At 44.4% G+C, this 16915-nt stretch overlaps 1 protein-coding gene across 6 annotated transcripts in view; it reads right to left on the bottom strand.

Moving 5' to 3' along the window:
- TCTN1 (tectonic family member 1) overlaps positions 1-5455 on the bottom strand; it is a 37580-nt gene extending 32125 nt beyond the window's left edge. For 5 of the 6 annotated variants that reach the window (XR_004257232.1, XR_004257227.1, XM_032239405.1 and 2 more), the window contains exon 1: positions 5087-5455. Coding sequence is in view for 4 of the 6 variants with exons in the window: in XM_032239405.1 (XP_032095296.1) it covers positions 5087-5306 (220 nt within the window). In the remaining 2 variants the exon portion in view is untranslated. Of the gene's footprint in view, positions 1-5025 lie in introns of all 6 variants that reach the window. The other variant, XM_032239413.1, reaches the window with a different exon arrangement.
- Positions 5456-16915: the final 11460 nt, after the last annotated feature.

The following is a 16915-nucleotide window of genomic DNA, read 5'->3' as shown; positions in this document are numbered from 1 at the left end:
CCTCCCAGGTAGCTGGGATTACAGGTGTGTGCCACCATGCCCAGCTAATTTTTTGTATTTTTGTAGAGACAAGGTTTCACCATGTTAGCCAGGATGGTCTCAATCTCCTGACCTCAGGATTCGTCCACTTCCCAAAGTGCTGGGATTACAGGCATGAGCCACCGTACCCGGCCTTTTTGAGACAGAGTTTCAGCTCTTGTCGCCCAGGCTGGAGTGTAATGGCCTGATCTTGGCTCACTGCAACCTCCGCCTCCTGGATTCAAGTGATTCTCCTACCTCAGCCTCCTGAGTAGCTGGGATTACAGGCATGCACCACCACACCCAGCTAATGTTTTTTGTATTTTTAGTAGAGACAGGGTTCACCATGTTGGCCAGGCTGGTCTTGAACTCCTGACCTCAAGTGATCTGCCAGTCTTATCCTCCCAAAGTGCTAGGATTACAGGCATGAACAACCGATCTTGGCCAACTTTTAATTATTAATAAGGATGATTTTTCTTTGCTGCCTTCTAACGAAGATGATTATATGGATTTTTAATTATTTTATTCTGTCAAATAAGGAAAACCCTTTTAAAGAAATAGCAGATAATAAATTTATGGTTTGATTATTGCTGAAAGGGAAGAAATAACATCAACCTTCAATTTTACCTGTAATGTTTTCTTTTTCAAAAGAAGATTTCAAGACCAGGCACTGTGATTAACGCCTGTAATCCCAGCACTTTGGGAGGCAGGTGATCACTTGAGGTCAGGAGTTCGAGACCACCCTAGTCAACATGGTGAAACCCTGTCTCTATTAAAAATACAAAAATTAGCTAGGCATGGTGGTGGGTGCCTGTAATCCAAGCTACTCAGGGAGGCTGAGGCAGGAGAAATTGCTTGAACCCAGAAGGCAGAAGTTGCAGTAAACCAAGATCCCACTACTGCACTCCAGCCTGGAAGACAGAGCAAGACGCCATAATACCAAAAAAAAAAAAAAAAACCTCTCAAGCCAAAAAACAATAATGAAAAAGGAATCTGAAGCAAATGTTGCTAGTGTCCACCCAACATTCTTATTTGTACATATGAATTATTTCACAATAAAAAGGAGCTTTAGAAAAATGTACCCTATAGCTCACGCCTGTAATCCTAGCACTTTGGAAGGCTGAGAAGTGTGGATCACCTAAGGTCAGGAGTTCAAGACCAGCCTGGCCAACATGGTGAAACCCCATCTCTACTAAAAATACAAAAAAAAAAAAAAAAAAAAAAAACTAGCTGAGGAAGGAGAATTGATTGAACCCAGGAGGTGCAGGGTTGCCAGATTCTCTTGGCGGAATCTCAATCTCCAAGAGCTGAGATTCCACCACTGCACTCCAGCCTGGGCAACAGAGTGAGACTCTGCCTCCCTCTGAAAAAAAAAAAAAAAAAAAAAAAAAAAAACAACTACCCCATAAAAGGTATAATATACTCTGGAAAAAAGTGTGAGGTAAAGGGGAAGGCTTTGTTAATATGCAATGATTTCTTAGTCTAAGACACAAAAGTTTTCCCCCTAAAGTTTACAGTGCTTCTCTCTAGTAGAGAACTCTCCTATGTGCTTAGTAAAATGATACAAGTTATGCAAGCTAATATAAAAAAAAGTGGGGCCAGGCACCTTGGTTCATGCCTGTAATTCCAGCACTTTGGGAGGCCGAGGTGGGCAGATCACGAGGTCAGGAGATGGAGACAATTCTGGCTAACACAGTGCAACCCGTATCTACTAAAAATACAAAAATGTGGCTGGGCGTGGTGGCACACGCCTATAGTCCCAGCTACTTGGGAGGCTGATGCAGGAGAATCGCTTGAACCAGGGAGGTGGAGTTTGTTTGCAGTGAGCTGAGATCTCACCACTACACTCCAGCCTGGGTGACAGAGCAAGACTTGATCTCAACTTAAAGCCCTTGTAGGTAGCTGTAAGATGACGAAGGACAAAGCAATAGTGTTTAATAACTCCACTTGGGAAAAAAAGTCTCTACCCAGGATGTGAGTGCACTTAATCATCCAACAAGTAGCTGTTGAGCCCTTGTCAGGTCTAAGCAGCACTCAGCTGCTCTTGCCTCCTAGTGCGTCTGCACAGGTGCCCTGAAGAGCAAGGTACTAATGAAAGTGCCCAGATTCAAGATGAAGGATTATCACTCTTCTCCATCAACACTGCCTTCAAGCCATCTGCAATTTTCCATCCAGCTCTCCACTCAGTCAGCCTCCTGCTCCAATATCTACAAGTTGTGTCCTAAAATTAGGCAAATAATTTACCCACCTGAAAAATGGAGATAACAGTCCCCTCATCATGGGGTCGTTGTAAGATTAAATGAGATACATCACAGGTGAAATGCTTAGCACAGTGCCTGACACACAGTAAACAGTTAACAAATGAGTTATTATTACTGTCACAAGTCTAAAGAGGAGTCTTTTTAGAAAGTGAAGACAGGCAGAGTGTTGTGGCTCATGCCTGTAATCCCAGCACTCTGGGAGGCTGAGGCAGGCAATCACTTGAGACCAGGAGTTTAAGACCAGCCTGGGCAACAAGGCAAAACCCATCTCTACAAAAAATTAGCCGGGCATGGTGGCGTGCACCTATAGTTTCAGCTACCTGGTAGTCTGAGGTGGGAAGATCACTTGAGCCTAGGAGGTCGAGGCTGCAGTGAGCTGTAATCATGTCACTACACTCCAGCCTGAATAACAAAGACCCTGTATCCAAAAAAATAAAAAGTGTAAGGACAAGTACAAATTCATCCCCTATACAGGAAAAACAGCCTTGAACGCATGCTAAAATAATGATATTTCAAGCATAGCTTTATTTTGGAGAGAAAATGCATTAACAGATGGAGTACTTACATGAACAAAAGACAATCCAGTCCAAAAACCTTAGAGAATTTCAGGCATTGAATATTTGGCTTAATTCTGTCCCAGTTTGTCACTAATTTAACTTCCCAACTAATGCATCAAATCAACAATTTAAATATAAAACACAGCTAAACGAGGTGGCTCATGCCTGTAATCCCAGCACTTTGGGAGGCTGAGGCGGGTGGATCATGAGGTCAGGAGATTGAGGCCAGTCTGGCCAACATGGTGAAACCCCATCTCTATTAAAATACAAAAAAAATTAGCCAGGCATGGTGGCATGCACCTGTAATCCCAGCTACTCGGGGGGCTGAGGCAGGGGAATTGCCCGAACCAGGGAGGTAGAGGTTGCAGTGAGCCAAGATTAAGCCACTGTACTCCGGCCTGGGTGACAGAACGAGACTCCGCCTCGGAAAAAAAAAAAAAAAGAGGAGAATACTTTTGGAGAAATAAAGGTTCAGTAGCTGAAGGTAAGTCCTAGAGTTCAGGATGTCAGCCAAGGATGACTTTTTAACTAATACTGAGTATAAATCAATTTGAGAAAAGATTTTTTTTGAGACAAAGTCTTGCTCTGTCGCCAGGCTGGAGTGCAGTGGCGTGATCTCAGCTCCCTACAAACTCCACCTCACAGGTTCAAGAGATTCTCCTGCCTCATCCTCCTGAGTAGCTGGGACTACAAGTGCACGCCACCACGCCCAGCTAATTTTTCTATGGCCAGGATGGTCACGATCAACCTCGTGATTGCCCGCCTCGACCTCCCAAAGTGTTGGGATTACAAATGTGAGCCACCGTGACCGGTGGAAAAGATCTTAAGGGATAGGCCAGGCACAGGGGCTCACACCTGCAAACCCAGCACTTAGAAAAGCCAAGGTGGGAGGATCAGTTAAGCCCAGGAGTCTGAGATCAGCCTGAACAACATAGCGAGCTCTCATCTCTACTAAAATTTAAAAAATTAGCAAGCTGAGGGTGTTCACCTGTGGTTCCAGCTACTCTGGTGGGTGAGGCAGAAGGATCCCTTGAGCCCAGTAGATTGAGGCTAAAGAAATATGATCGTGCCACTGCACTCCAGCCTGGGTAACAAAGCGAGACCTTGTCTCAAAAAAAAAAAAAGAAAAAAAAAGGAGTTTAAAAAAGATTAAAAGTATTGTATATCTGCTGGGGTTACTCTCAATTCACACTAAGAGAAAACTTTAAAAATTTTTTTGAGATCATGAACCACTTGGAGAATCGGCTATGAACTCTCATCTCAGGAAAAGGCATATTCACAAAGTTTTGTGCTCAATCTTAGGGGGTCACATTCTCCGAAGTTATCCATGTCTTTTTCTTTTTTTTTTTTTGGACAGTCTTGTTCTGTCACCCCGTCCGGAGTGCAGTGGTAGTGACTGCAACCACCACCTCCTGGGTTCAAACGATTATCCGGCCTCCGCCTCCTGAGTAGCTGGAATTACAGGCATGCACCACCATGCCCGGTTAATTTTTCCATTTTTAGTAGAGACAGGGTTTTGCCATGGTGACCAGACTGATCTTAAACTCCTGACCTCAAGCAATCCACCTGCCTTGGCCTCCCAAAGTGCTGTGATTACAGGTGTGAGCAACCGTTCCAGCCAAACGTCAAATTAGATTATAAAATATTTTCACTAAACGTGTAATTCCAGGATTAGACAATCATTTTCTGAAAAAAATGTTAATTATTCCTAAATAAGAATCCTAAGAGGTGAGCACAACCCCTCCCTCCATACCTTCCCACCTCCAATTCAACCCAAGAGGAATCCTGGGTTTTTAGAATTCAGGTCAACAGACAAGAGTCTTAACTTAGCCACATTTAGTATGCTAGACTTTTGACATCTCTTTAAATAAATGAAAATTCAATGCAGCGGAGGCATTAATTTCCACCGTTGTCTAGAAACGATTTAATTTCGTCTTGGGCTGCAAGGATTCATTCATTATTACTCTTTGCATTACTCTTGCCTGGGACCACTTCAAGCATTTTCAAAGATTTGATACCGTCCCACTTACACTCTCTGAGACCCGGTTTTCTCATTTACATGACAGTGATGGTAACCTCTACCTCTCAGGGTTATTGTTTAGAGAACTGACGTTTATGGAACTCTCAGCAGCGTCTGCACGCAGTGAGTGCTCAATAAGCGTTAGCTATCATTATTATTACGTCCTCACCCAGGCTCCCCTCTTCAGGTTGGATCACTGTGGACCCCAGGAGCTGGCACATGGTACCCACCGTCCGTGACCGGGGTAGGCCTGGGGCCCGAGGTGGGCCCTGGAGCCCTGGGGGTCCCCAGGGGCCTGGTCGATGGGAAAGGTCCGAAAGTAGCCAGGGCTGCCTCGGTGGAGTTGAGGACCTCTGTCGCCACCGCCGGGGTGGCCTCGGTCTGGGCGCTCACGGAAGCCCAGCAGCCCAGGAGCACCACCAGAAGCGGCGGAACACCTCGCGGCCTCATCGCCCAGCGGGTTCCAGCGAGGCCAGCTCCAGGGACCCCGCGTTGCCGGGCAACCGCGACAGCCAGGCGCTGGGCATCATGGGAAGAAGCTCGCAAAGCCGCGAGAAGCAGCCGGAGACGAGCGGGGGAGGAGCCTGGGCGATGCAGGGGGCGGAGCCCAGGGGCGGAACCCGGATGAGGCAGGAGGGCGGAGCCTGGGTGAGGGAGCCTGGGTGAGGCAGCCTGGGCAGGCACAGGGGGCGAGCGTGAGTCGGGCGGGTGCCAGGCTGGCGGAAACGAGGGGCGTGTATATCCCATGTGTAATTTCCAATGGGTCTACGGCGCTTGCTTAAAAAATGCGGAGTTTGGCCGGGCGCGATGGCTCACGCCCATAATCCCAGCACTTTGGGAGGCTAAGGCGTGCAGATCACGAGGTCAAGAGATCGAGATCATCCTGGCCAACATGGTGAAACACGGCCTCTACTAAAAATACAAAAAAATTAGCTGGGCATGGTGGTGCATATCTGTAATCTCAGCTACACAGGAGGCCGAAACAGGAGAATCACTTGAACCCGGGAGACGGAGGTTGCAGTGTGCCGAGATCATACCACTGCACTCCAGTGCTCCTGAGCACTCCTGCACTCGGGAGTTCCAGACCAGCCTGACCAATATAGAGAAACCCGGCTCTACTAAAAATACAAAAATACGGAGCGAGACTCCGTCTCAAAAAAAAAAAATGCGGATTTTCTGTAGTACCAGCTACTGGGTAGACTGAGGCAGGAGAATTGCTTGAACCCGGGATGTGGAGGCTGCAGTGAGCCAAGAGGGTGCCACTGCACTCTAGCCTGGGCAACAGACTGAGACTCTCTCTGTCGCCCAGGCTGGAGTGCAGTGGTGCAGTCTTGGCTCACTCCAGCCTGGACCTCTGGGGCTCAAACAATCCTTCCACCTCAGCCTCCTGAGTAGCACGTGCCACCACACCCAGCTAATTTTTCTATTTTTTTATAGCGATGAGGTCTCCCTCCATCGCCCGGGGCTGGTTTCAAACTCCTGCGCTCAAGTGATCCGCCTACTTCGGCCTCCTGAGTCCTGAGTAGCTGGGATTATAGGCATGAGCCACCACTTTCAACCAGGAATAAATGTATATATATTTTTTCACCCTTGTTGCCCAGGCTGGAGTGCAATGGCGCAATCTCAGCTCACCACAACTTCTGCCTCCCGGGTTCAAGCGATTCTCCTGCCTCAGCCTGCTAAGTAGCTGAGATTGCAGGCATGTGCCCCCATGCCCAGCTAATTTTGTATTTTTAGTAGAGACAGGGTTTTTTCCATGTTGGTCAGGCTGGTCTCAAATTCCCAACCTCAGGTGATCTGCCTGCCTCAGCCTCCCAAAGCGCTGGGATTACAGGCGTGAGCCACGGTGCCCAGCTGAGGAATAAATATTTTTTAACAAACGTCCCAACACAAGTAGATGAGCTGGACGGAAATTTGAGAAGCGCTGTCCCACCACTGATGTGGGTGTTTTGAAGGAGCATAAGAATCTGTCAGATCACTGTCCCTGAATTCTTTTTATCCCTGACTCTGTCAACACCGGCTTCACCATTTTTGTGTTAGCTGCATCTCACGAGGTCATTAGATAACTTCTGTTTGCTGTATTGTGATAAAGCGGACTAATGAACACTGTATTTTTCTATTTTTGCAGAGATGGGGGTCTCACTGTTTTGATCAGGCTAGTCAGAAACTCCTGGCCTCAAGTGACCCTCCTGCCATGGCCTCCCAAAGAGCTGGGATTGCAGGCATGAGCCACCACACCAAGTCGTTATAACAACTTTTTTTTTTTTTTTTTGAGACGGAATCTCACTCTGTTGCCCAGGCTGGAGTGCAGTAGCATGATCTCGGCTAACTGCAACCTCTGCCTCCCAGGTTCAAGCAGTTCTCCTACCTCAGCCTCCCAAGTAGCTGGGATTACAGGTGTGCACTACCACGCCTGGCTAATTTTTTATTTTTAGCAGAGACAGAGTTTCACCCTGTTGGCCAGGCTGGTCTCAAACTCCTGACCTCAGGTGATCCACCCACCTCAGCCTCCCAAAGTGCTGGGATTACAGGCATGAGCCACCACACCCAGCCAAGAACTTTTTTAAAGACAAAAGTATTTTACAAAAATTAAGTAAAATAATTTAGATGTCTTAAAGAAGAAAACAAAGCAAATCCACTGTAACACTGCAAAATGACCTGGAGACTCTAAGATTTAGGAAAGCCTCTCCATTCTGAATGGGCTTATTTAGGAGGTACCCAAGCCCAGAGATGTTGGCTGCACCTTTGATACTTAATCTTCTTACAATTCAGAAGTAGATGCCAAAATACTTAAACTTGTCCAGGTGCACTCACACTTGTACTCCTAGTGTTTTGGGAGGATCGCTTGAGTCCAGGAGTTGAAACCAGCCTGAGCAACATGGTGAAACCACATCTCTACAAAAAATACAAAAATTAGCCAGGTGCCTGTAGTCCCAGCTACACAGGAGGCTGAGGTGGAAGGATCACCTGAGCCCGGAGCAGTTGAGGCTGCACTAAGCCATGATCGTGCCACTGCACTCCAAAACAAAAAAACCTTAAACATAGTATTTATTCAAATACTATGTTTTTATTCAAATACTAGGTATTTATTCATACCTTAAACAGTATTTATTCAGGAAATGTATTTATCAATTCAGAAGAATGCCAAACAGTATATATCTATATACATATATAGAATGCCAAATAGTATATATCTAGTTTATTAAATGTATTTAGCAAAACTGAATAATCAGAGTGATATCTTTAGCACCTTCCTGTGGCATTCCAGAGACAGTGTATAAAAATATAATTGAATCACTCAAATGTGTAAGACAGATATTTCCCTTTTCTCTGCAAAGGATTGCTTTAGCATCTGACTGAAACTCTGGACTGCTTTTAATATCTGATGAAATCCTTCCCCTTTTTAAAAAAAAAAAAAAAAAATAGGCTGGGCGCAGTAGCTCACACCTGCAATCCCAGCTCTTTGGGAGGCCGAGTCGGGCAGATCACGAAGTCAAGAGATCAAGACCATCCTGGCCAACATGGGGAAACCCCATCTCTACTAAAAATACAAAAATTAGGCGGGCCTGGTGTTCCACACCCGTAGTCCCAGCTACTTGGGAGGCTGAGGCAGGAGAATCACTTGAACCCTGGAAGAGGAGGTTGCAGTGAGCCAAGATCCCACCACTGCACCCCAGCCTGGGAAAAAAAACAAAACCTGTCTCAAAAAAAAAAAAAAAAAGAAAGAAAGAAAGAAAAACAGCCAAAAGTATATTTTCCAAACCTCCATCTCATAACTTCTAAAGGCCAGGAATGTTTGTTTTCCCTTTTAAGCCTCTTTACTTCCAGGCCTCTACTTTCTTTCCTATTCCTTAATCCTGTGAATCATTTTGTACTATTTTCTGTTTTGAAATTTTAGGTTGCTGGATTAAATTTTCATAAATCGTCCTTCAGCTTTATAATTTTTTTTTTTTTTTTGAGACAGAGTCTCCTTCTGTCACCCAGGAGGCTGGAGTGCAGTGGCACAGTCTCAGCTCACTGCAACCTCCGCCTTCCTGGTTCAAGCAAGTCTTCTACCTCAGCCTCCCAAGTAGCTGGGATTACAGATGTGCACCATCAGGCCTGGCTAACTTTTGTATTTTTAGTAGAGATGGGGTTTCATCATATTTGGCCAGGCTGTTCTTGAACTCCTGACCTCAAGTGATCCACCCACTTCGGCCTCCCAAAGTGCTGGGATTACAGATGAACCACCGCTCCTGTCCAGTTTTATAATTCTTGTCTTTATGGTTATGGGCCCTCTGAGGTCCTCTTCAAGTCTAATATCCCATTATTCCAAACAAGACCTGCTATGATATGGATTACCTCTTTTGTCCAATCTCAAACAAACACTTGGTAGATGACTCCAAAGTAATTTTAAGACATTTGACTCTGAATGAGGATTGCACCTACCCAGATACATTTTGCAAACCTTAGGAACATTAGAACTTTTCATTTCACAGGTAACTAATTTCTGCTAGCCTGTTTTCATCTTTCAACCCAGAGCACCGTTTCTCCCTTCTGTTTGCCCCTGGCCTTAGCAGGTTCCCTCATTAGGATGGAAGGACACAAAAGTGGCTAAGATCAAGTTCCATATTGTGCCCAAAACCTCAACATTTGGTTTGTGCATAAATGTGTGTGATTTTAAATATCCATCTGTTTCTCCAGGATTATTGGCATTCACAGTTCCTTATAGGGTGTGCTGACGTTGGGAAGATCAAGACAATTCAGCCTTTTAGAATTCTGTGCCAAGAAGCTGCCACATATTAGGAGCCTGAAAAAAAAATTAAAAGATAGGAGGAGGATGTAGGTAGGGAAGAAAACTAAGGCTGACTTCACAAGGTAGTGTCAACCACTCTGTCTTGCTCTTTGGTATGGTTTGAGGTGACTTGGTTACTATTCTTGTTGTTGTTATGCTGAAGTCATGGCTTCTAACCTGTTTAAAATTCGGTATCTGGCCAGGTGTGATGACTCACGCCTGTAATCCAAGCACTTTGGGAGGTTGAGGTGGGAGGATGGCTTGAGGTCAGGAGTTGGAGACCAGCATGGGAACATAGTGAGACCTCATTTCTAGAAAAAATAAATGATAAGGCCCGGTGCAGTGGCTCATGCCTGTAATCCCAGCACTTTGAGAAGTCGAGGCAGGTGGATCACCTGAGGTCAGGAGTTTGAGACCAGCCTGACCAACATGGAGAAACCACGTCTCTACTAAAAATACAAAATTAGCCGGGCATGGTGGTGCATGCCTGTAATCCCAGCTACTCAGGAGGCTGAGGCAGGAGAATCACTTGAACCCGGGAGGCGGAGGTTGCTGTGAGCCCAGATCGTGCCATTGCACTCCCACCTGGGCAACAAGAGTGAGACTTCATCTCAAAAAAATAAATAAATACAAATAAAAGCTCTCTCTTCCTTTCTCCGCCATCCTGGTGTGTGCTTTATTCCGTTTCTTGCCACGGCTTCTCACAAGACTTTCAGGATTAAGTGATTCCTGTCCAAGAAACAAAGGCAAAATCATCCCATTCCCCAGTGGATTCAGATGAAAACTAGTAATAAAATCAGGTACAACTCCAACAGGAGACATTGGAGAAGACCCAAGCTGGGTCTATAAGAAATGACACGTGAGATGGCACACATATTTATGCTGTCTGAAGGTCACAATCACGTTACCAAATCAAGCTGAAAAATGTCACCACTATCTGGAGAAGTTTGAACAGAGTTTTCTCTCTGGATCCGTTAAGAAGGCATTAGTTGGTACAACCCACAGTGCTTCCATTATTCATGATAAAAAAAAAAAAAAAGAAGAAGAAGAAGGCTTTGGTTGGCTGGATTCAGTAATAAATATGTGAGACCTTTCAAAAAAAAAAAGATAAAATATAAAGTAGCTGGGCATGGTGGCACGCGCCTGTAGTCGTAGTTACTCTGGAGGCTAAGGTGGGAGGATCACTTGAGGCCAGGAGGTCAGGCTGCAGTGAGCTATGATCACACCACTGCACTCTGGCCTGGAAAACATAGTGAGAGGAAAAAAAAAAAAAGGTATCAATTTTTTTCTAGGGATTAGTATGTCTATTTTTATTCATCTCACCCAAACATTTCACAAATGAGGAGGCAGAGTCATCAAGCTTCCTAAAGGGGTTACTTTAGAGCTCCAAAGGGTCAAGAATGTGTGAAGATGGAGGATTGGCTGTACCATTTGGACTGAAGTAACCGGTCGGGTAATTGATTTCCAGATCAACACCCAGAAGAAAATAATCCTCAACTGCTCTCATTCTCCCTCTCCCCACGTACCTCATCAACTACCAAGTACTACTCCTGTTCTTTAAGTGTTTTCTGAAACGTTAAGGGACAAAAGGGCTATTTGAGCAGACTTCACATTCTTGGAAAGTCTCACATTTGCATTTGACCTTTTCTAAAACAAAGTAATACATACAATCACAGACATTCACTGACAGGAATGAAATAAAAATTCCTTGTTTACCATACCGTTGTTTTTTTTTTAAGGGAGGTTTTTTTCTTTTTTTTTTTTTTTTTTTTGAGATGAAGTCTCACTCGTTTGTCCAGGCTAGAGTGCAGTGGTCCAATCTCAGCTCACTGCAACCACCTCCTTCCAGGTTCAAGGGATTCTCCTGCCTCAGCCTCCCGAGTAGCTGGGATTACAGGTGCCCTCCACCTCACCTGCCTAATTTTTGTATTTTTAGTAGAGAGGGGGTTTCACCACGTTGGCCAGTCTCATCTCAAACTCCTGATTTCAAGTGATCCACCTGCCTCAGCTTCCCAAAATTCTAGGATTGCAGGCGTGAGTCACCATGCCCAGTTTACTATACGGTTTTAACTTTGCATCCTATTATTGAACCAGACTGTGGTTCGAATAATCTTGGCTTTCTAAAAAATTATTTTTGTTTTTATTCTTTTCAGATTGAAGTTTTCCAAACAGGATGAAAGGCACAGAAAAGGTGGCCACTGTGTACTCCTCCAAGATTATTCAGAAATTGACAATTTGCCATACTTGCTCCACATTTCTTTTTTCTTAGGTTTATAGAGGGATAATTTGTATGCAGTATACTTTTTGTGTAATAGTTTTAATGTAAGGTTTTTCTTACATATCAGTGTACAGGTTTCTTTGATGTGCAAGTCTATGAATATTTTTTCTTTCCTTTTTTTTTTTTTTTTTTTTTTTTAACTTCTGGGTTAAAAGAGTCTCGCTCTGTTGCCCAGGCTGGAATAAAGTGGTGTGATCATAGCTCACTGCAGCCTCGAACTCCTGGGCTTAAGGGATCCTACCACCTCAGCCTCTAGAATAGCTAGGACTACAGGCGTGTGCCTATAGTCCTAGCTCAATTTTATGAGTTTTTTGTTTTTTTTTTTTGAAATAGAATTTTGCTCTTGTTGCCCAGACTGGAGTGCAATGGCGCGATCTTGGCTCACTGCAACTTCCACTTCTCAGGTTCAAGTGATTCTCCTGCCTCAGCCTTCCAAGTAGCTGGAATTACAGGCATGTACCACCATGCCCAGCTAATTTTTTTTTTTTTTTTTGGTGTTTTTAGTAGAGACGGGGTTTCACCATGTTGGTCAGGTTAGTCTTGAACTCCTGACCTCAAGTGATCCACCTGCCTAGGCCTCCCAAAGTGCTGGGATTACAGGCATGAGCCACTGTGCCCAGCCTAATTTTATGAGTTTTAACAAACACATACAGTCATGTTAACCACAACCACAATCAAGATGTAGAACATGAGGTCTACATGTAGGTGAGGGTCATACTTGTAATCCCAGCACTTTTAGAGACAGAGGTGGGAAATTCACTTGAGGCCAGGAGTTCATAAGCCAGCTTACGCCACTGGCAAGACCCCATCTCTATGAAAGTAAAAAAATTGGTTGTTTTCCGTAATGAATGTATCATTTTACTTTCCCAACAACAGTGCATAAGTGTCCCAACTTCTCCGAATCCTTGTCAACACTTATTATTTTCTGTTCTTTTCACAGTTATCATCCTAATGGGTATAAGTTGATATCTCATGGTTTTGGTTTCCCTAATGCTTAGTGATGTTGTGAATCTCTTTGTGTGATTGTTGGCCATTGGTATATCTTCTTTGTAGAAATGTCTATCAAGTCAGTTGCCCGTTTTTTCTTTTTTAGATGGTTTCACTCTTGTTGCTCAGGCTGGAGTGCAATGGCGTGATCTTGACTCACTACAACCTCCAGTTCCTGGATTCAAGCAATTATTCTGCCTCAGCCTCCCAAGTAGCTGGGATTACAAGCATGCATGACCATGCTCAGCTAATTTTGTATTTTTAGTAAAGACAGGATTTCTCCATGTTGGTCAGGCTGGTCTCAAACTCCTGACCTCAAGTGATCAGCCCACCTCGGCCTCCCAAAGTCCTGGGATTACAGTCGTGAGCCACTGTGCCCAGCCCAGTTGCCCATTTTTAAATTGGGCTGTTTATTGTCATTGATTGTTCAGTTGTAGGAGTTCCTTATGTATTCTGGAAATTATCCTTTTATCAGATATATGATTTACAGATATTTTCTCCTATTCCATTGAGTTGCCTTTCACTCTGTTGATATTTTCCTTCGATGTGTACAAGTTTTTACTCTGATATGGTTCCATTTGTCTATTTTTTCTTTTGTCATCTGTGCTTTTGGTTTCTTAGCCAAGAAATCATTGCCAAATCTAATGTCCTGAAGCTTTTCACTTATGTTTTCTTCTAGGAGTTTAATAGTCTGAGGTCTTACATTTAGGTCTGTAATCCATTTTGGATTCATTTCTGTATCTGGTATAAAGTAAGGAACCAGCTTCATTTTTCTGCATGTGGATTTCCAGTTTTCCCAGCACCATTTGTTGAATGGACTCTTCTTTCTCCATTGCGTAGTCTTGGCATCTTGTTGAAACTCCTTTAGCCATATATGCAAAGACTTCTTTCAGTTCATTTTTATTTTTTGTAGAGATAGGGTTTCACTATGTTGCCCAGGCTGGTCTCAAACTCCTGCCTCAAATGATCCTCCTGCCTCAGCCTCCCAAAGTGCTGGAATTACAGGCATGAGCCACTGTGCCTGGCCCAGTCCATTCTTTTTATTGGTGACAAGTTTTCCAAAAATGGCTCTTTGGCAATTAATCCATCCATTCATCCGTTGAAGGAATTTGGATTTTTCTAGGTTTTTGGTGATTAAAAATAATTCATTTCTCTTATATACATACCTAAGAGTGAGATTTCTGGGTTGTATGATCAATACATGTTTAAATGTATAAGATACTGCCCAGCTTTTTCCAAAGTGACTGCCTATTTTCATTCCCACTAACAATGTATGACAGTCCCAGTTTCCCATGTTCACAGGCACTTGGAATGGTCAGCTATGTTTCGTTTTTGTTTTTAGTGATTCTGATAGGTGTGTATGGTGGTTTCCACTTGCAGCTTCATTAACTGGCTTTTAAGAAATCCAATCACCTGGTAACACGCATCTACATTGCATTTTAATCTTGGGGTGCTGTAAGTATTTGTCAAATGTGAAATGAACAAATAGTTTATTCTTCTGTATATAAGGAGCTTCAAAAAATGAAAGTGAGCTGGCTTCCTGGTCCCACTGAGGACCTGCTCTCCCCTCCCCCACTACTGTTCCTGTTTCTGTGTTGTAAATATGTGTTCATTCTTTCCAGATAGTTCCTCTTTCACTTAACCTTTTACCGGCTACAGCCTATTAGTAAATTCTTCTTCTTCTCCTTCTTCTTTTTTTTTTTTTTTTTTTGTTTTTTTTTGACATAGAGTTTCACTCTTGTTGTCCAGGCTGGAGTGCAGTGGCGTGATCTTGGCCCACTGCAACCGCCACTTCCCTGGTTCAAGTGATTCTCCTGCGTCATCTCCCTGAGTAGCTGGGATTACAGGTACATACCACCTCCCCCAGCTAATTTTGTATTTTTAGTAGAGACAGTGTTTCACCATGTTGGTCAGGCTGGTCTCAAACTCCTGACCTCAGGTGATCCACCTGCCTTGGCCTCTCAAAGTGCTGGGATTGCAGGCGTGAGCCACCACACTCAGCACTTTTTTTTTTTTTTTTTTTTTTTGAGATGCAGTCTTGCTCTGTTGCCCAGGCTGGAGTGTAGTGGCATCATCTCAGCTGACTGCAACTTCCACCTCCCAGGTTCAAGCGATTCACCTGCCTCAGCCTCCTAACTAGCTGGGACTACAGGCACATGCCACAACACCCAGCTAATTTCTGCATTTTTAGTAGAGACGGGTTTTCACAATGTTGGCCAGGCTGGTCTCGAACTCCTGACCTCAAGTGATCCACCCACCTCAGCTTCCCAAACTGCTGGGATTACAGGCATGAGCCACTGTGCCGGGTCAGAAATATGTATTCTTTCAAGATAAAATCCATCATACTGATGTTTCTAATTAAAAATTAATACTATGGAGGTTTCAGTTAACCATATTCATCTTATGTATGTATCTCTTGTCACACCGTAAAGCTTGGTTCTCAACAACCCCAACATAATTTATTATTTGCTTTATCCTAAAATACACATTTAGCATGGTCCTAAATAACAATACCAATAAAAGAATAACAATACCTGCCCAGGCACGGTGGCTCATGCCTGTAATCCCAACACTTTGAGAGGCTGAGGTGGGTAGATCACTTGAGGTCAGGAGTTCAAGACCAGCCTGGCCAACATGGCAAAACCCCATCTCTACTAAAAATACCAAAATTAGCTGGGTGTGGTAGTGTGTGCCTGTAATCCTAGCTACTCAGATGGCTAAGGCAGGAGAATCACATGAACCCGGGAGGCAGAGGTTGCAGCAAGCTGAGATCACACCAGTGCACTCCAGCCTAGGTGACAGAGCAAGACTCCATCTCAAAAAAAAAAAAAAAAAAAACGAGAGAGAATAACAATACCAACAACAATACTAATAACACAGAATAATGATACTAACACTACTACCCAACCACAGGATTATTTGAAATACGTTAAGAGTAATTTTAGCTACACACTTCCTTTTTTTTACTCTGTTGCCCAGGCTGGAGTGCAGTGGCACAATCTTGGCTTCCTGCAACCTCCACCTCCTGGGTTCAAGTGATTCCCCTGCCTCAGCCTCCAGAGTAGCTGGGATTACAGGCACCTGCCACCACCCTGAGCTATTTTTTGTATTTGTAGTAGAGATGGGGTTTCATCATATTGGCCAGGCTGGTCTTGAACTCCTTACCCTGTGATCCACCCACCTCAGCACCCAAAGTGTTGGAACTACAGGCGTGAGCCACCACATCCAGTTAATTTTGTATTTTCACTAGAGGTGGGGTTTCATCATGTTAGCCAGGCTTGTCTCAAACTCCTGACCTCAGATGATCCACCCACCTCAGCCTCCCAAGGTGCTGGGATGACAGGTGTGAGCCACCGTGCCCAGCCTGCACACTTTCATTTAATCCCTCTGTTTTTAGGATAGCTCCTCGCCTCCATGTTTTTATCTGACTGCTATCCCCGAACCCAGAACTTCTTGGTTCAAATTCTCCAGGGAATAAACATCTCATCTTCTGCAGAAATTGGGGCAAGGTAATGACAAGGAGGAGAATCAGGGGTCTAATAGTTTCCCAGATGGTATTTATATTCAATTAATAATTGGTTTTCGGGCCGGGCGCGGTGGCTCAAGCCTGTAATCCCAGCACTTTGGGAGGCCGAGGCGGGTGGATCATGAGGTCAAGAGATCGAGACCATCCTGGTCAACATGGTGAACCCCCATCTCTACTAAAAATACAAAACAAGGCCGGGAGCGGTGGCTCAAGCCTGTAATCCCAGCACTTTGGGAGGCCAAGGCGGGTGGATCACAAGGTCAAGAGATCGAGACCATCCTGGTCAACATGGTGAAACCCTGTCTCTACTGAAAATACAAAAAATTAGCTGGGCATGGTGGCGTGTGCCTGTAATCCCAGCTACTCAGGAGGCTGAGGCAGGAGAATTGCCTGAACCCAGGAGACGGAGGTTGCGGTGAGCCGAGATCGCACCATTGCACTCCAGCCTGGGTAACAAGAGCGAAACTCCATCTCAAAAAAAAAAAAAAAAAAAA

This window comes from Sapajus apella, unplaced genomic scaffold (genome assembly GCF_009761245.1).
Source record: "Sapajus apella isolate SASKATOON/1434 unplaced genomic scaffold, GSC_monkey_1.0 scaffold2, whole genome shotgun sequence".
Lineage (NCBI taxonomy): Eukaryota > Metazoa > Chordata > Mammalia > Primates > Cebidae > Sapajus > Sapajus apella.
The sequence above is the reverse complement of the archived record's forward strand: the minus strand, read 5'-3'. Positions and strand labels throughout refer to the sequence as shown.